At 37.6% G+C, this 18,807-nt stretch overlaps 4 protein-coding genes across 5 annotated transcripts; all 4 read left to right on the top strand.

Moving 5' to 3' along the window:
- Positions 1 to 120: 120 nt before the first annotated feature.
- Positions 121 to 4,724, top strand: LOC126602531 (uncharacterized). The gene is made up of 13 exons (XM_050269433.1): positions 121 to 603; positions 837 to 979; positions 1,112 to 1,228; positions 1,872 to 1,986; positions 2,154 to 2,291; positions 2,459 to 2,554; positions 2,652 to 2,765; positions 3,173 to 3,241; positions 3,405 to 3,475; positions 3,557 to 3,650; positions 3,985 to 4,113; positions 4,202 to 4,291; positions 4,383 to 4,724. The coding sequence occupies exons 1-13, from the start codon at positions 214 to 216 to the stop codon at positions 4,473 to 4,475; spliced, it is 1,659 nt and encodes a 552-aa protein (XP_050125390.1). The 5' UTR covers positions 121 to 213; the 3' UTR covers positions 4,476 to 4,724.
- Positions 4,725 to 5,482: 758 nt separating this feature from the next.
- Positions 5,483 to 7,543, top strand: LOC126602541 (peroxidase 9). The gene is made up of 4 exons (XM_050269443.1): positions 5,483 to 5,922; positions 6,007 to 6,198; positions 6,333 to 6,498; positions 6,969 to 7,543. The coding sequence occupies exons 1-4, from the start codon at positions 5,608 to 5,610 to the stop codon at positions 7,379 to 7,381; spliced, it is 1,086 nt and encodes a 361-aa protein (XP_050125400.1). The 5' UTR covers positions 5,483 to 5,607; the 3' UTR covers positions 7,382 to 7,543.
- Positions 7,544 to 9,029: 1,486 nt separating this feature from the next.
- LOC126602554 (uncharacterized) lies at positions 9,030 to 12,279 on the top strand. 2 transcript variants are annotated; one of them, XR_007616152.1, is made up of 8 exons: positions 9,030 to 9,514; positions 9,641 to 9,783; positions 10,558 to 10,829; positions 10,928 to 11,082; positions 11,231 to 11,493; positions 11,575 to 11,637; positions 11,796 to 12,111; positions 12,150 to 12,279. XR_007616152.1 is itself a non-coding variant. In XM_050269452.1 (7 exons), exons 1-7 carry the CDS (start codon positions 9,232 to 9,234, stop codon positions 12,051 to 12,053), a joined length of 1,437 nt encoding a protein of 478 aa, XP_050125409.1. In that variant the 5' UTR covers positions 9,030 to 9,231; the 3' UTR covers positions 12,054 to 12,279. The 2 variants fall into 2 exon arrangements, 1 of the variants encoding a protein (XP_050125409.1); XM_050269452.1 differs by having other exon boundaries at positions 11,796 to 12,279.
- Positions 12,280 to 12,695: 416 nt separating this feature from the next.
- Positions 12,696 to 14,292, top strand: LOC126602555 (protein TIC 20-I, chloroplastic-like). Its single transcript, XM_050269454.1, has 3 exons — positions 12,696 to 12,863; positions 13,115 to 13,254; positions 13,429 to 14,292. Exons 2-3 carry the CDS (start codon positions 13,125 to 13,127, stop codon positions 14,064 to 14,066), a joined length of 768 nt encoding a protein of 255 aa, XP_050125411.1. The 5' UTR covers positions 12,696 to 12,863; positions 13,115 to 13,124; the 3' UTR covers positions 14,067 to 14,292.
- The last annotated feature ends 4,515 nt before the right edge of the window (positions 14,293 to 18,807 follow it).

The following is an 18,807-nucleotide window of genomic DNA, read 5'->3' on the forward strand; positions in this document are numbered from 1 at the left end:
CCAAAAAAGTCCTTCAAATTGCAAATTCAAGAAAAATTTGGCAATTCGGAAAATATCCCAAAATTAGAAAGAACGACAAGTCGTCTATGCAATTTGCGGCCTAAAGGAAAGGAGGCGCGAGAGAACACTCTGCAAGCCAACGATAAACAGATACCCTTCGGAAGTGGAAAGCTGAAAGAGTCTCTCTCTCTCTCTGAGACCAAATTTCCGATCATGAGCGCATGCTCCTGCTGCTCTCTGATTCGCTCCTCCCCTCTCAGCCACGACCATCCCATTTCCCGCCCTCTTGCGAAACTCAGTCGTCCGATTTTCTCTCTCTCGCTCAGAAAACAATATTCCGATGCTGCTGCTCCTAGATTCGTCGTCGTAAGAGCCGTCCAGCCCGGACTCGGCGTTGTGGAACCGGGAGACGTTTCGGTGCACGACCCGACGTCGATTGATGTTGTAGAGACCGGAAATGGAGAGGTTCTCGGAGTCGTTGGTGGAGTGGCGGACGCCAAATTGGAGGATCATAAACCCCTAGCTCCGGCGACTAGGGTTAGGAAGAAGAAGGAGGAGGAGAGCGGCGATGATAATCGGTTCAAGCTTAGGAACGGAAGGGAGGTCGGTCGGACTCCTTTTTGCTTTTTTACTGTTTTGTTTTGAGATTGTGTGTTGTTTCTCGAGAAAAAGATAGAAATTTTGATTTGGGAAGAGTTACATTATGGCGAAATTGAAAGGGAGTAGTTTGGGGGAAAATTATATATGATAAATTGGGATGAAATTCCTTGTTTTGATAGGTGTTGGGGAGGCTGAGCAATCTCTTTTGTGTTTGTTCATTGCCATTTTTTCTGCAGGTTTTTGAAGAAAAAGCTTACATTGTGGGTGTTGAGCACAAACGCGGTACAGCGGATTCGTTTGGTGTGGAGGAATCACTCAAGGAATTGACCCAGCTAGCTGATACTGCTGGACTTATGGTTGTTGGTTCCACATATCAAAAGTAGGTAGTTTTCGACGTGCTTCTTTGCTAGTATAGTTGATTTTTAACCTAGTTGCTACTTGCTAGTACATATGTTAAATTGTTTCTTCTTGGTCACCTGTGTTCAATCGCTAATGCCTATATGTAATGCAGACTTGTTTCTCCAAACTCGAGGACGTATATTGGGTCTGGCAAGGTTGCAGAAATCAAGAGTGCAATTAACGCATTGGGTGTGGAGACTGTGATATTCGATGATGAGCTATCAGCAGGGTATGAAACATAATGATATTATAGTTATTTCATGCATGTTTATGCTTCTATAGAGAATAGAAGCAAATGATACAATGCAAGCAAAAGTTCCTATATTAATGGAGATATAGAACAACATATAAGTTATCATGCTTGCATATCCACCATTTGAGTCTCCAACAATTATTCTAATATTACATATCCAATTTGACCTATGGACGAATACGCAAGCATAGGTTTCATGCTTGTTCGAGTAATAGCAATGAGATTCCCCAATATCATGCTATGGATAGCTAGGATTTCCTGACTTCTATGAGTTGGACAGTTTTATTTTTTCCAATACTTACTCCCTGTCTGCGGTATCTACCAATTTGCTATGCCTACCAGATGATTTGGACCAGAATTCAATTGTCTTCGCTTTAGCATTGATTTGAGAAATATGGAGAATTTTTTTTTTTTTTTTCTGCTTAATTCTCAGTAAAACCTTACAAATATGACTGTTTATCGTATGCATGTCTCCACACACTTTCAGCATTGTGTTATTCTGAAAAGCTTCGAAAACTCATTATTCTCGGTGAAGATACCTATTGATGCAATTTTTGAATGTTAGATTTTGGGTTTAGGCAATTTTTTTTTTTAAATTTTATTCAAATGCTTATTTTAGGCAATTGCGCAACTTGGAAAAGGCTTTTGGTGGGGAGGTTAGAGTTTGTGACCGCACTGCCCTCATTCTGGATATTTTCAACCAGCGGGCTGCAACACATGAAGCAGCTTTGCAGGCAATTAATCATTGTGCTTTTAGTTATTAGTAATAATGTGTTTTATTTTATTTTAAAATACGCCAAAATCTTACTTGGCACAGTTATGTTAACTAGTAATAACTTAATAACAAAATAATATTTTCCACAATTTTCATGCTGACAATTTTCGATTGTGATGTTTCTAGGTTGCGTTGGCACAAATGGAATACCAGTTACCTCGGCTAACAAAAATGTGGACCCATCTTGAGCGTCAGGCCGGAGGACAGGTTAAGGGGATGGGTGAGAAACAAATTGAAGTGGATAAGCGTATCTTACGTACTCAAGTAAGCCTGTTGAATGAATCGTCAATATTTCACTAATTCGTTGCATGAATTGTAGATTACAAACTACAGATTCCAGTTGAGGCTAATTGTTTCTTCTTTTTCTTTTTGGTAAAATAAGATTTGTATCTGGGAATTAATTTACTTGTAAACATGTCTGTGATGCTTAGATTGGTGTTCTCAAGAAGGAGCTAGAATCTGTTCGAAAGCATAGAAAGCAGTACCGGAACCAGCGGCTTTCTGTACCTGTCCCCGTAGTATCTTTGGTAAGTAAATAGCATAGATATTTTTGAATTCACAATTATAAGGATGATTCTTTCTTTCTGTTATTGATGTTGTGCATGTACGGCTTTGGGCAACTAGGTTGGGTACACCAATGCTGGAAAGAGTACTCTTTTAAATCAATTGACTGGAGCCAATGTCCTTGCTGAGGATCGATTATTTGCAACCCTAGATCCAACCACAAGAAGGGTTCAGGTAGCTTGATTGTACTCAGCAAATTTCTTATTTCATGATTATGAGTTATCTATGATATAAACAACTGAATAGTCAGAGAAGCAAACATTATTTTTCTGCAAACTTTTTTTTTTGATGTAGTACCGAACAGGCTTCAGGTTGCATGAAAGTTTGATTGACATGCTATACCATCTTTGATTCTTCCACTGACAATGAGCAACTTTAGGTCCTATAATTCAGAATTTGGACTTCATGCAATATGTTATTAGCGAATCTGTTCATCGGTACTTTTGCATCAGGTCTATGTAGCATGATTTAGTCTTTTTCTAGTAGATGTGCTAGTCTTATGCTGGAAATTTTATAGTCTTGTACTATCATTTTGTGCTTCTTTACTTCCATTTGGTTGTAAGACTTTCATTTTCTTCCAGACGAAGAATGGGAAAGAGTTTCTTCTCACAGATACTGTTGGTTTCATTCAGAAGTTACCAACTACAGTGGTAAGATGCTTGCACAATATTCATGAATCTGCTACCATTTCTCTCTCTCTTCCATTTTTCATTTTCAACTTTACTGCAAGGAAAATGTTTTTATGGATGAAAATTCAGTATCAGTCCAGCTGATAATGTCTTTCACTTCTGTCCTCTAAACTGCATCATACAGGTTGCTGCCTTCAGAGCGACACTGGAGGAGATATCAGAGTCATCATTGTTGGTGCATGTGGTGGATATCAGGTACAAGTTGGGAAACCTTTAAAATGATGCATTTGTGATGGCGGACATTGTTATCTTATTAGATGTTGATATCAACTTCAGTCATCCACTGGCTGAGCAACAGATAGAGGCTGTAGACAAAGTTTTGTCAGAACTAGACGTGTCTGCAATTCCAAAGTTGATGGTGTGGAACAAGGTACGATGAATCTTTTTATTTATATTTTATGTCTAAGTTATCAATGCAATGTGGGGAGATAAGAAACTCTGATTCATCATATCTGGGAATTTTGTGGTTAAAGAGTTTTTTTCGTTTTCTTGTTTCCTGTTAAATTCTTTGTAAAGCACAGGATCCCCCATCACCTTAGGGAATTTCTTTTTCACATTGGTGGTGTTTGTTCTATTTGCGTGCTGTGCGCATGGGTCTTCTTAGATTAATACCGATGTTTTATTATGGGATATTTTGGCATGTCCTAGGTTTCGTTCTAGTAATGTATACTCACGAGTGATGATGCACTGCTGCTTTTGTGCAGGTTGATAAGGTTAGCGATCCTGAAAGCATAAAGTTGGAAGCAGAAAAGAGAGATGATGTGATTTGCATATCTGCTCTTAGTGGTGAGGGCATAAATGAATTCTGCAGTGCAGTTCAGGAAAAATTGAAGGTACGAGTGCTTGTTTCATTGTTTCCTTTTGATACTCAATAGTGGAGTTTGTACATCTATAAAGTGAAAGCAATCTTTTGCTTAACAGGACTCTATGGTATGGGTGGAAGCCTTGATCCCGTTCGAGAAAGGGGAGCTTCTTAGTACCATACATAAGGTTGGAATGGTGGAGAGAACGGTAAGTATGCAGTGGATGTTGATTTTTACTTGACATTTTGCTATGTGCGTCTCAGTTTCATAATCGTTCTCAACATTTTGTATATTTACAGGAATATACGGACAAAGGAACGCTGGTAAAGGCACACGTACCACTGCGGTATGCAAGGCTACTAACACCAATGAGGCAACTATGCATATCATGATCGCAATTTTCTTCATCGACGATCCACTGTTATGTGGGAGCTCGTTCCTCATCATACGAGTCCCCTCGTTAATTTGACGGGTAAAAATCAGTTCACGATCGCGCACAGAGAAATTTGTAATTATTATGTACATATGTATCGTATCATGTTTTCTGTCGGTGTAAAATCCTTCGAAACTAGACAGACCACAGATGTAACTGACTTCATATCCATCTTATTGTTTTAAGTTCTTCGAATTCACACGAGTTACCGCGTGGGTTGTCAGATGTACCTGCAAATCGTAGCTGGCAGAAGACACTGTCAAAACATAGGTTTTCTGCATATAGAAGTCGAATCTATTCAACGCAATTGAATCAGTCACACTGTAACTGAAATCAGAAATGTGAAATCAATATACGTACCAACCTTATACGCCATTTTCGAGTTGTTGTGGTGTCATCTTGTCAAGTTGTTCACGTACTGCAAAATTGAAACTCCAGTGGTATACGGTTCAAAGTTGAAACTTTTTCCAGTTTTAGTATGTTTAGCTGCAATGGCATTCTCACAAAGAAATTAATACATCACCTTCATCTATACCCTACACCCAATATTTAAACCGCGTTGGGATTTTTGCCCCAGTCGTTGGTATTTTAAGCCTATCATGCATTACTAAAGTGTTCTAACTTTCTCATAGTGGTGCATGATTGATTTGGAATACTGCTATTGTAGGTCTCATACCGTGTGAAAAATCGTGAGGTTTGATGGAATCAAAATTCACCAATCACATGCTTTTGTCAGTGAGGCCTACAAATGACGTAGTGCAGCACTCCTGCCCCAACTTTTTCCCATTTTGAGGGAATAATACATATTGACTGATTAAAGTGGTGCAAACTCTTAGCCAAAAGGAGAGAAAAATAAAAAAGTACGTGGAAATATTCTTCCTTGGAGCAGGTGACACCAGAAACACTGTCGAGCACGTAGAGATATCAAATTTGACAATGTCAATAGCTCGTTATCCAGAGTAGTAGGTGGTCCAGTGAGGATTTGGTAGGGGAGTGGTTCCATTTCTTCCATTAATTCACCTGTATATATTAACTAGTCACCATGCAGTGAGAGTAAGCCATACACTCAAAGCCTTGGACTTGAATTATCAATGGCAGTCTTCAGAGGAACTTTCTTAGGTCTTGTAGTTGTGACATTGGTGGTCTCAGCCACACTCTCCACCGCTCACCCAGAAGGGTTCAACTTCGGGTGGGGATCCCGATGGGGAAGTAAACCTAGTACTGATCATCATGGTGGCGGGCATGCTCCGGCGGTTGGGTCTCACGGTCTTTTCCCACAATTCTACCACTCGTCGTGCCCTCAGGTTAACGATATTGTCATCTCCGTGCTACAGCGAGCCATCGGGAAGGACCCCCGGGTGGCAGCCTCTTTGCTAAGGCTTCACTTCCATGACTGCTTTGCTCAGGTTCGTTTTGATCAAAACTTACTTTGATATGTGTAATAAAATATGCATGGCTAAGGCTGAATATACGATATGATTGGACGACAGGGTTGTGACGCCTCGGTGCTACTAGACAACAGCACGACAATATTAAGCGAAAAGGGGGCAGGTCCAAACGTGAATTCTCTTAGAGGGTTTGAAGTGATCGATGAGATCAAAGCCGAGCTAGAAGAAGCATGTCCCCGGACTGTGTCATGTGCTGACATTGTCGCTCTTGCTGCTAGGGCATCCACTGTACTAGTAAGCAAACTAATTACACCCTCAAACGTCGGTTTATAAATAAAGAACGAACGTATATTGCATAGCTGGACTATTACTTAATTTACTAATAAGTGATCAATTTGGTTGGTTTATCTGGTGGAATGGAATTACAGAGCGATGGACCTAATTGGGTGTTGCCACTAGGAAGAAGGGACTCCAAAACTGCAAGTGTAAAAAGCTCAAACAGCAACATTCCATCACCAAGATCCAATCTCTCAACCCTAATAACCGCCTTCAAGCGTCAAGGTCTTGATGAAACTGACTTAGTTGCCCTCTCAGGTACCCAATAATACTCAATTTTCGCTTTTGTAATCATATTATTTAAGGGATCTCTCAACTTGGGACATATTCTGATTTTCCCTTCCAACTTTCAAGTTAGTTTTGAGCTTTCTATTCTTTTTAAACATGTTAATTTGTCCCATGTCGTCAAATATGTTAAATTTTCCATCAAATTGAGGGTTATTTTTATCCAATTAATAGAAAATTTGACGAATTTGACGATTAGGCACAAATTCAAAATTCGACGATTAGGCACAAATTCAAGCCTAAAGGGGATCGGAAATAAACTGAAAGTTGAGGGGCAAATTGAAAGGTGGTTATGAGAAAGTGAAACATTTTGTTTTTTTGTTACGATGTGATACCATCATTCGTAGAATAAAACTAACTTATTTCACGAATCACGATGGTGTAAACGCGGCACAACTTCAAGTTGAACACTTAGGTATTCTTTTTTTTTTATATCAATGCAGGAGGGCATACAATTGGGGTTGCAAAGTGTTCCACGTTCAAGAGGAGGCTGTACAACCAAAACGGGAACGACCAACCGGACTCGACTTTAGAGAGAAGTTACTACTTTGGTCTGAAATCAGTTTGCCCTAGCAGAGGTGGCGACAACAACATCACTCCCTTGGACTTTGCTTCCCCTGCAAGGTTCGACAACACCTACTTCCAGCTTCTACTTATGGGAAAAGGACTTCTCACTTCAGACCAAGTGCTTCTAACTGGAAATGGAAGGAAGGCAGCTGAGCTGGTGAAAACCTATGCAGACAATGAGCGCTTATTCTTTCAGCAGTTTGCTCAGTCCATGGTTAAGATGGGGAACATTAATCCTCTCACTGGATTAAAGGGCGAAGTCCGAAAGAACTGTCGTCGCGTTAATTAAGTAATTAACTAGCTAATTAAAGTTGATTTCAGTGTGTTTGAACTAATTAATTAAGGACTGTTTGTTTGCAAGTTGTAACCTTCAATTCTTGTAAACTAAACTTGTGTGGTACTTTTTAATAAATAAGCATGATGAAACAAGGGCCAATTATCCAGTATTAAACATTTTCTTTTTCCAAAAATCATACATAATTAAATTGATGAAACCCTAATCACGAACTAAACCCTAAACACGTAGGGTTCTTAGAAAAAATCAAAATCAGGATCATATATCACGTAAACATGGTGCATAGAAACAACGAGCTCAGTAGAAAGAACTGCGCCGCGCATTAATCAAGTAATTAACTAGCTAAGTCGATTTCTGTGTGCTTAAACTAATTAAAGACTTTTTGGTTTGTAGCTTTTTAATGTTTTTGGAAACAAATTATGAAGAGTTTCCTAGTATTAAGCACTTTCTTAATTGCCCTTTTTAATTTCTTAAGGGCTTTTTAGCTTTAATGCCGCAAAGTTTCCAGATAAACGCAAAGTAAAACACATATCTTAATCATTTGTACTTTTCTTTCTTGATGGTTGATGCCTTTCCCAGGAACATACATATTCTTGTTTAAACAAAAACCAAAGTATGATTCTTTGTCCATTCACAATGGACAACTTTTCACGTGGTACGGTGAAATGCTAAAGTTCTTTTTGCTAATTACCTTTGCTTCCTCTTTCTTCTTTTCTTTTGTTCCTACTCTTTCTCTAATTCCTCTTAAACATATTAAATTAAGAAAAAAAAACTTATCCATCAAGTTCTAAAACTTTGAAAATATGCATTAATCCCTAATTTGCAATATGACTTTGGTAAAAAAATTGTTTTTGACATTTCAAAAATATCATTTTCTAAGTGTTGATAACAACCGCTTAAAATCCTAAAGTTTCAAGGCGAAGTTCTTAGAATGAGCTTAAGTGATGAGAAAAGGTGGCAATACATGATGTAGAACAACTAGTGATCCAAATTATGGGGCAGTTAAACAAGCGTAAAATCAACAGAAACAGGTTTTTAGAAATATGAAGAAACCATGTATGATGCGTTATTTTGAAGAAATGGTCAAATATGATATTTTGAGACTTCTGAAAATATTTTATAACTTTGTATTTTATTCTTGTTTTAAAAATAGAGTTTCGTAAGAGCATTCAACTTAAATCATTATCAAATAATCCGCCGCTAAGAACCCTTCGATTCAATTTTAAAGGAGGACAATATTCACTACTTCAGAGTATTGTAGCATCAATTCATTTTAGAGCTCGTTTGGATGTGTTTTTAAAATAACCGAAAACGTTTTTGGTGCAATTCATTTTGTGTTCTAAAAGCACTTTTCCAAGCCTCAATTAGATTTTTACTAAGAATTGATCTAAAAATTATTTTTAAAAACCTTTTTCTTTGTTTTAAAAACACTTTCAAACGATTTATACCGTCAAATAACATTCTACAACCCTATTATTTGACCCCCAAAAAAAAAGAAAGAAAGAAAAAAACATGAGCGTGAACGGGAAGCCCAAGAAATGGTTAGCCCAAAAGAAGCAATAAAGATGCGGGCGTAACTTTTAAGTCCAAAAAAATGTCGTATAAATCCGACTCCCAAAAGCCCTGTGGGGCTCTGACGCCGTGTCGAGCCCACCCGCCGACCCGCCACTAAATTATTATCAAAATTCAACCACTGCTGCAATAAAAAATTTCTCAGATTTAATCTTCTTCGATTCTTCGATTCTTCGGTATTGTTGTTCTTGCCGTTCCAGATCGGAGCCTGCAAATCCCCGAATCCGAAACTCGCAGCATATGAAATTCATTCATGCAATCGTAAGAGACTGATGGGGAAGCCGGCGAATCCATGGATGGGAGTGCAGAAGAAGAAATGGTCCTTGCTGGTTCTGGCACTGTTTTCACTCTCCACCGCCATGGTTTTCTTTATGAGAACTGCGTTCGATTCGTGCAGCGCGAACACTGGTGGTCTTTTCGGTGATGGAGGTGATAGAACCGCCGAGGTGGTCCACTCCGCCGCCGGTCGAGCCGCGGGGACCGGCGAACCGAACCCTCTGGACTTTATGAAGTCCAAGCTGGTTCTCTTGGTCTCCCACGAGCTCTCCCTTTCCGGTAAAAACTTTAATTTTCTCGGAAAATCGGAAAGCAAAAAGTAAAAATGGGAAATTGAAAAAGCTTCAATCTTTTCAATTTTATTTTATTTTCCCTCTTTTTTTAACTGTAAAAAAAATGGAACAGGAGGTCCATTGTTGCTGATGGAGCTGGCGTTCTTGCTGAGAGGAGTGGGGGCGGAGGTTGTTTGGATAACGAACCAGAAGGCGGAGGAGGACGGCGAGGTGGTTTACAGTTTGGAGAACAAAATGCTGGACCGGGGAGTACAGGTGACATCTCTTTCTCTACATTACTTCAATTTCTAATCAATTTTTGTTCGAACATTACATTGCGAATATATGCTCACTTGTGCTTTATGTTCTGACATTGCTTGGCTGCTCAAAATTGGTCTACGGATACGATACGAAAAATATGTATTAGGTTTCATAGGAGTTTTGCAATTTGGAATTAAGAATATATATTGCATTTATGTTACGGTTTTTTGTTGGCATTCGAGTTTGAGTGACCGAAATTTTTCAAACAATAAACTTTTATCTTTTGTTTTTGTTTTGGGTGGGGGATGTTGTTACTCGTAAACGAATGAGTACAAGTTGTGCATACTGGATTGTGCAGCTGTAGTTCTGCTGTCACTAAGACGGTAGTTTTTCGATTGATCATAAGAAATGTGGCTGGAAAATTGGACCGTCAGGTGTAAAATTTTTGCTAACGGGTCAAGTTGCTCAAAAGTCATGTTCTTTGCCCTCTGATGTGCAATGGAGCCGGTATGTCAATTAAAAAGAGTTGATGCCTCCATCTGGGGTTGAACGTTTGGAATCAAAATTTCCTATATGAGTCTGTGCTTGCAAAATCTTAACTGCCCACTCCTCTTGATCTCATTTTCTGTCTTTTCTACTATTGTTGTGTATTCAGGGAGAAGCGTCCGTACATTTTAAGTTCCTGAGGTGTCGAGTTTATGTAATATATTACTATGAATATAGTTCTTTGTTTCTTGGGTGTCCCTGTACTGGTGCCTTTCTAATTTTGTGTTTTCCAATGCTTGTTAGGTCTTCCCCGCAAAGGGTAAAAAATCTATAGACACAGCTCTTAAGGCTGATTTGGTTGTTTTAAATACTGCTGTTGCTGGAAAATGGTTGGATGCTGTTCTGAAGGAAAATGTTCCTCGTGTTCTTCCAAAGGTGTTGTGGTGGATTCATGAAATGCGAGGGCATTATTTCAAAGTGGAGTATGTTAAGCACCTCCCTTTCGTTGCAGGTGCCATGATTGATTCACATACAACCGCGGAATATTGGAAGAATAGGACTCGGGAACGTTTAGGGTAAGAAGCATAAAATCGCATGCACCATATTCTATCATTCTTATTCTGGAAAACTGTGTTACCATTTGTGCATGATATGTTTCGTTTGAGTTCTGTAGGATCAAAATGCCTGAAACCTATGTTGTTCACCTTGGAAATAGCAAGGAGCTAATGGAAATCGCTGAAGATAGTGTATCCAGGAGGGTTCTTCGTGAGCATGTCCGAGAGTCTCTTGGAGTACGAAATGAAGATCTACTCTTTGCCATCGTTAATAGTATGCTTTCTTTGTTATTTGAATTCCTGCAACTAAACCTCTGTATTTTGAATTTTGAATTCCTGCAACTAAACCTGTGTAATACGTTTCCAGTTTTGTTCTTTGTTATCTTTGCAAATCTAAAGGACCATGCGTGGTATACCTGCAGGTGTTTCGCGTGGAAAAGGTCAGGATCTATTTCTTCGTTCGTTTTATGAAAGTCTGCAAATTATCAAGGAGAAGAAATTGCAGGTGCCATCTATGCATGCAGTAGTAGTGGGAAGTGATACGAGTAAGCAGACAAAATATGAATCAGAACTGCGCAACTTTGTGATAGAGAAAAAAATTCAGGATCGTGTTCACTTCGTGAATAAAACCCTTACTGTAGCTCCTTATCTGGCATCCATTGATGTTCTTGTTCAGAATTCTCAGGTACAATAGAATAAGTGTTCTATTCAGGTTTTGGTTTGTGCATCATCACATAAGAAGCTTTAACTCCGTAATCATGTGCAGGCCCGAGGGGAGTGTTTTGGAAGGATAACTATTGAAGCAATGGCTTTTCAGCTGCCTGTGCTGGTATTTCCCTTACTACACAATTGTACTTCATTTTCCGATGGATCATTTACCAGTCATGTAGATCTGCTTGATATTTCTGTCATCTATATCTTTATCTTAGTTTCTCGGATCTTACCTTCCAATTAATCGGGTTCTCGAATTCATTTGAGCGGCTGCAGGGCACAGCAGCTGGGGGAACCATGGAGATTGTAGTGAATGGCACGACAGGACTGCTGCATCCTGTGGGTAAAGAAGGTACGGCATCACTGACAAGTAACATTGTGAAATTGGCAACGCACGTAGAGAGGAGGTTGACAATGGGCAAGAAAGGTTACGAGAGAGTGAAGGAAAGATTTTTGGAACCGCACATGGCACAGAGGATGGCTTCGGTTCTAAGGGAGGTGTTGCAGAAAGCAAAGAGCCGCTCCGATTCTTAACTTGCAGAGTTGCAGGACACTTTTTGTGATTCGTTTTGTATCATATGTGGCAGATTAGGTAAATTTAACAAGAGAAAGTGATATGGATACCAGGAGATCAAAATCAAGAGAGGATCTTGGACATTGAATTCGAATTCATCAATGGTATATACATATAATTTTGTATAATGTAAATTTGTTTGCGGATGAAATGTTATGATGAAAGTGATGATGGAGTCATTTTTCATTGTGTTTGAAACATTAGACGTTAAAAAAAAAAATTAACGAAATACTTCCGGTACTGTTTATTTTAAACGAAAAATCACATTTTTACATTTCTCTGGTATTATTTATTACACCTTTATTTGTTAGTTTTCATTAAAATTAAAGTTTTTTTTGAACTTTTCGTTAGTTTTCTTATTGCCTAAAAAGAATCTAACTGTGCATGTGCTCTCACATCACCCAATGAGAATTGTCCACGTGTTAGCTGATAAGCACAAAAGTCGTCACTCACAAGTGAATGAGCGTTTGGGCTAAATGAGCCCAACTGGCCCAAGTAAACATACGGCTTATGAATAACCCGCATCATCCCCAAACGGGCCGGGTTTGTCCTCACCCGTAGCCCAGACCGTCAGCCTCAGTGTTTGTCTCTCTATCTGGCTCGTTGCTTTCTCTCTCTCTCATCAATCTTCACCCTTCAGAACAAGATACAGTGTCTCATCTCTTCCAACAGCAACAAGAAATTAATCGGAAAACCCTAAAAAATTCGATTGAAGTTGCGCAATCGTAAGTGGGTGCTGCGGCTCTGGTTCCCCAGCTTCCCTGTCCAAGGTAATCTCTTTTCCTCATTTATCATATGAAATTAGGGCTTTTGGGTTGCACATAATTTCATTTCTCTGTTTTTTCCTGGAACTAAGATTTAGGGTTCATTTCTTATTCCATTTTACAAGCTGATAGATTTCTGCACGTTTTTCGTTTACTGGGCTGCATTGTAAGTTAGTAACTGGAGAAGTTGGAGACAAATCATATCCCTTTATCTGGACTACGTTTTCCACTTGTGAAATTGGGTTTTATGTAATCAGGTACTTGGCAATGATTCCGAATGGATGCGCCATGCCCGCCGGGTGCAGTTCTGTGAATTTCGGGGTGTCGTGTGCTCCCTGTTTTCGAACTCAGGCGTCTGCGTTTCCATGCGTCAGTTCATGGAGAGCTCGGCAGGAAGGTAAGTTCCGGTTGTATATTGCATTGTGAATGTACTGATTGTTTAATTCCGGTATGCGATTATGTAGTCCTCAATCCTATCTGTTTATCTGCTCAAAGAGCATTTGACGGACCATTTGCCAATCCATATGATGAGTCGAGTGATGGTTTTGATTCGACATTGTTTTTGTCGTAGTTATGCCACCTCTGAACCCTTGTGCTGCATCAAGCCGATTTTTAAGTGGGGATCATGGTAGCTTGTTACGCACAATCCCCGCGTTGCAAAGAAGATACAAATCTCGTATGGCCCCTCAAGCATCTAAGGATGTTCCATACAGTTTTCGGTTCCCTCCAATGACTAAGAAGCCAAAGTGGTGGTGGAGGACGTTAGCCTGTCTCCCCTATTTGATGCCCCTACACGAGACATGGATGTATGCTGAGACAGCGTATCATCTACACCCTTTCCTGGAGGACTTTGAATTCTTAACATACCCTTTCCTCGGAGCCATTGGGAGGTTGCCCAGCTGGTTCTTGATGGCATACTTTTTCGTTGCATATCTGGGAGTTGTGAGGAGAAAGGAATGGCCTCATTTCTTCAGATTTCATGTGGTGATGGGCATGCTGTTGGAGATTGCCTTGCAGGTGATAGGGACTGTGAGTCGTTGGATGCCGCTTGCTGTCTACTGGGGTAAGGTTGGGATGCACTTCTGGACGGCCATTGCATTTGCTTACCTTTTTACCGTGTTGGAAGCCATACGTTGTGCTCTTGCTGGCATGTACGCTGATATCCCCTTCGTCTGCGATGCTGCGTATATTCAAATTCCATATGACTAATAGAGCGAACGAAAGCAGAAGAGAAACTCACAAAGAATGTTGTCTTTGCATTGTTTGGAATTTGTTGTACGAGGTGAAAACTTGTTAGCCGAAGTAATTATTTTCGAAAAGCCGAAATTAGTTTTTGTTCAAGCAGCATTTGTGTAAGTGTTGGAATTGAATCAGCTGGGTAAAGGGTTTGTGCCCATCTGGATTATAATTTTATGCCCATTTGGATTTCCTTTTCCTTTCCATTGCTGTAGTAGGCCTCATTGTAAATTTCATACCTAGCGGTTTGGTTGAGGCAGAGAAATTCATTTGCACCTGGGATGCAATGACAAGGGTACAACTTGGGTTGAGACAACCTGAATTCGTCCATGCTCAATCCGATATTTTAAATTGATCGGGTGAGTTAGAATGAACTTAAAACCCGTCTGAACCCAACCTGACCTTAATTTTATTTTTTTAATTAGGGTAGGGTTGGGATGACCTAGCTAGCTTTACCTCCCCAAGCCATTCAAATATAACTCAATTTCTATCTTGAGGTTGTGTCTCACTTTTTGCACATATTACATAACCACATTTTAGCCGAAATGGTCTATGAAATTGGTGTAATTTCTCACTTTCCTTTTATGAGTATTAAAATCAATAGATATGGCCTCTGAGATTATCGACTGTCAATCATTTTGACCCTTCTGTGAAAAAAAAAAAAAAAAACGTTAATTTAAATCACTAGTTCAAGTGAAGGGTTTGATTTGACAAATGATTAACGGTGGACACTTTTATCGATTTTTAAATCTTAGTGACCAAGGTGAGGAGTTATGCTAATCTCATGACCATTTTGGCTAAAAAAAAACCATTACATGACCCACCTCATATTATATAAGTCATGTATCTCAACCCGATCATTCATTACTTTGTGCTTTTAACTTTCACGTACAGAAATTATGAATCAACTTAAGATAATGTATCCGTAACATCTTGTGTGAATATAATTTCTTGTCATGGTTAGGGCCAGCAAATGGATGATGAAGGTTCCATTGTCGTCCTCTCCACAACAGGAAAACAAAGTATCATGCGCGATATTCCAACCTAAAACGATCTTTCTACATTGTAGATAAGAAAACTCTACACACTTTCATAGAACAGTGTCGATGACTTCAAAGATGTAAACATCAACCTATTAAAATTTTGTTGAATTAACATTGTCCCTGACTCCCTAAGATAAGATGCATGTCGTTATTAATCTCACATCACAGCACACCGTGTTTTTGTGTTGCCTTTCATGCTTGCAAGCTCCAATCCAATTTCAACATACTGCATTTTTTATTCACTACTCTCAATTGGTAGTAATACTCATCGTCTTATTTATCACCATTATATGAATTTAAATTTTAAAATTTATGTAGTTTAAACTCATATAACAGTAATGGTAAGCATGATGAGTAGAAACATTCCCTTTCCAAAAAGCATATAAACTGAAAAAAAAAAACAATAAAACCAAATCTTACTTTGGAGAGGTGGCCCCTACTTCGTTGTCATCAAATTAGTTTGGATTGTGTTATTCATACACTTTTTTTTACTTCTTACACACTTTTGTTAATTTTTATCAATTGATATTTTTCGATCCATTCGATCCAATGATCAAAATTTTCTAGACACCACCATTAATTTAATGGGTTAAAAATAAAGAAAACTAACGAAAAGTCCAATTTTTTTTTAATTTTAATGAAAAATGACAAATAAATGTGTAGTAAATAGTATTAGGGAAAGGTAAAAATGTGGTTTTTTCGTTAAAATGAACAATATCGAGAGTATTTCGTTAAAATTCCCTTAAAAATATCGAATGGAATGGAAGTTCCTAAGGGTTGGTTTGGAAAAGTATGGGTGGATTTTATATCACATATTGTACTAAAGCTTAACTTCGATAAACTCAATTTACATAAGCCACTCTAGTTATTTATTTAATTTTTTTTTTTTTTCAAAAGGGGAACAACTAATGGCAAGTCATGGTTATCTACTATTTTTTGAGGCTAGGAAGGCTCACAGAGACATTTTAGCCTCCATTTGACCACAAGTTTGGCTTCCACATCAGCAGCGGGTTTCGAACCCGTGACTTTCAGTTTTTAGTTTGAATGAAGCTTTGCAATCCGCCTTTTACTACTGGACCATGATTGTTTGAATATTGGCTACACTAGAGAAATCTTAAAACATGTATGCATGTTTTTTCTTTTACATTTACGATCATCTCATTACGTGAGCAGCACGTTTTTATTTATGAAATATAATAAGTTTAGTCGTTCACATTGTCTCTCAATACATAAGGTAAAGCTTGACTGTTTCGAATGTTAAAAAGGGCTCCTTATATTCATCATCCAAGGTATAAAATATCGATGATATCGGAAATATCGGTAGTCCGAAAACACGGAAATTTCAATGGAAATATCGGGATATTATCGATATCGATAAAAATTGAATAAAAACCACGGAAATTGTAAGAAAAACTTGGAAATTTTTATTGAAACTTTGCAGAATGTTTATTTAGTCAATTATCTATTGGTTTATCACAAAAAACTGGAAGGAAATGCATTGCATGATAGATATAACTGATTTAAGTTGATTATATAACGAGCTGACAAACATTGTGAGTGTATAAAATATGTAGTAATTAATGAAAGAAGTTTAAACACACCATAATCATTTATATATAATGAATTAGTACAATATTTTACACTTTATACATTGCATGGTAAGATACATGAGTGACTTAGCAAGGTCTAAAATATCGATGATATCGGAAATATCGGTAGTCCAAAAAAATATCGGTAGCTCAAAAACACGAAAATTTCGATGGAAATATCGGGATATTATGGATATTTTAGACCATCATACCCAACTAAGGATTTCTTTCTGGAGGAAATCTATGTAATGTAGATTATTTATTATTATCCGCCCTAGCTTGTTTCTTGTTGTAATTGACTATTTACTTTAAAATGTAAACAACGACCCAAAACCCTTTGCTTACAATTAGATGATCACTAACCTTTGTTCACAAACAATAAGCCATTTATTTATATAAATAAATGGCTTCCCACTACACCAAAAGTCTTCTAATATGATGGAGAAAATTATAATCACCCGTGGCTTTTAATTAATGGCTGCTAATAAAAAGATGCCTTCGTCATCTTCTTCATCCATTGTTTAAACTTAATTAATTACAATATTATACAGCAAAGGCGTGACAAATGATTTCATCATCCTTTTTTACTTCCTCTTTTTCTAAGATAATATTCCACCATTGTTAAATATATTGTCCACCTAATTGACCAACTTCCTTCAATGACCCTACGTAATTTCATTACTATTTACTAATATGATTTTTTTCTTTCTTTTCAATACTACGATAATTTACATTAAGTGAGAACTTTTATTCAGTTATACTATGATCAGTCACAAAATTTAGTATCGAACTCATTATCTATGATATTCAAACTAACCCTCCTAATTAAGTGAAAAAAAATATCGTTAAACTGTAGCTATATGCTTGTGAAATTGCAATACTATATACATATATAGAGCTTAAAATTAAAGTTAATGACTACTGGTTTTATCTTGGTTAAATCGAAGGGATGAAAGCTCCTTCCCTCTCGTTGTCTTACTTTTCTTGTTATCTTTTTCTATAAAAATAATTAATGGAAGGAGAAGGATCAAGGAAAAGAAGTTGCATCGCACACGCTGTTTAGATATTTTGATATATGTAGAAATTACGTGGATAATTAAGTGTCTAATAAATCAAAATAAAACAAGAGGGACATTCCATGTCAACCCCATGTGAATCGAGAAGAAAGAAAAGAATCTGGGTTTTCCTTCTTGCTTCCGAAAAATCTAGCATATGCTAGAGTTTGAAGTTCTTACTTTGCCTACCTCCAATTCCAATTTTGTCCCTCTGTTTTATATTTTGCTCCAATCACGCTTTGTTGAGGTTATTAGTGCACCATGAATACGAGGAATTTTTTAGTGGAAAAGTGTAGGTAAATTACGCGGGTGTTATCCGTTCAAAATTTATAGTATATACGGCTGAACATCAAAGTTAAAATGTTATACAGCTAGAATATAGCATTGATTAATTATCTAATATTCTAGGTAATACCGTCATCAATGTGATCTAATTACCTAGATAGTAAAGTAATAGTTCATTCATGCTATGTATCATTAGTATCAAGATCACACTCTTATCTAGTGTTATTAATCTACCAATTCTATGTCGTTTACTTATTTTTTTAACACGTAAAAATTATATAATTTTTTGTCTGATAATTTCATTTAATGAAAACTAATAAAAATGACTTGATAATTTTTTGTTTTAATGATAAGAACAAAATAAAGAGTGAAGTGAATAATATCAGAATTGACTTTTTAATGTAAAAATATGATTTTTCATTAAATTGAATAGTACTATGAGATTTTCGTTAAAGTTCTCTTTCATTTATTCAAATCTAGATTCCTGATTGGGTGGAAGCAATATTGACATGCAAGTGTTTAGATCTTTTAGCAGAAATCTAAATCACAAAATACAATGAACCAAGACAAAATGCAATGAATCAAGGCAACATCATTGGTCAAATGAAAAGAGATCATCTTCGGATTTCTTCCACCAAAGTCACCGAATCAGTAATTCGAATTTTTGAAATTTCATCCAACGGTTCACTTGTTTTGACCTTTTAAAATTATAATAATTTTTAACCATTGAATGATATTTCGA

The sequence above is a fragment of the Malus sylvestris genome, chromosome 15 (genome assembly GCF_916048215.2).
Source record: "Malus sylvestris chromosome 15, drMalSylv7.2, whole genome shotgun sequence".
NCBI classification, from domain to species: Eukaryota; Viridiplantae; Streptophyta; class Magnoliopsida; order Rosales; family Rosaceae; genus Malus; species Malus sylvestris.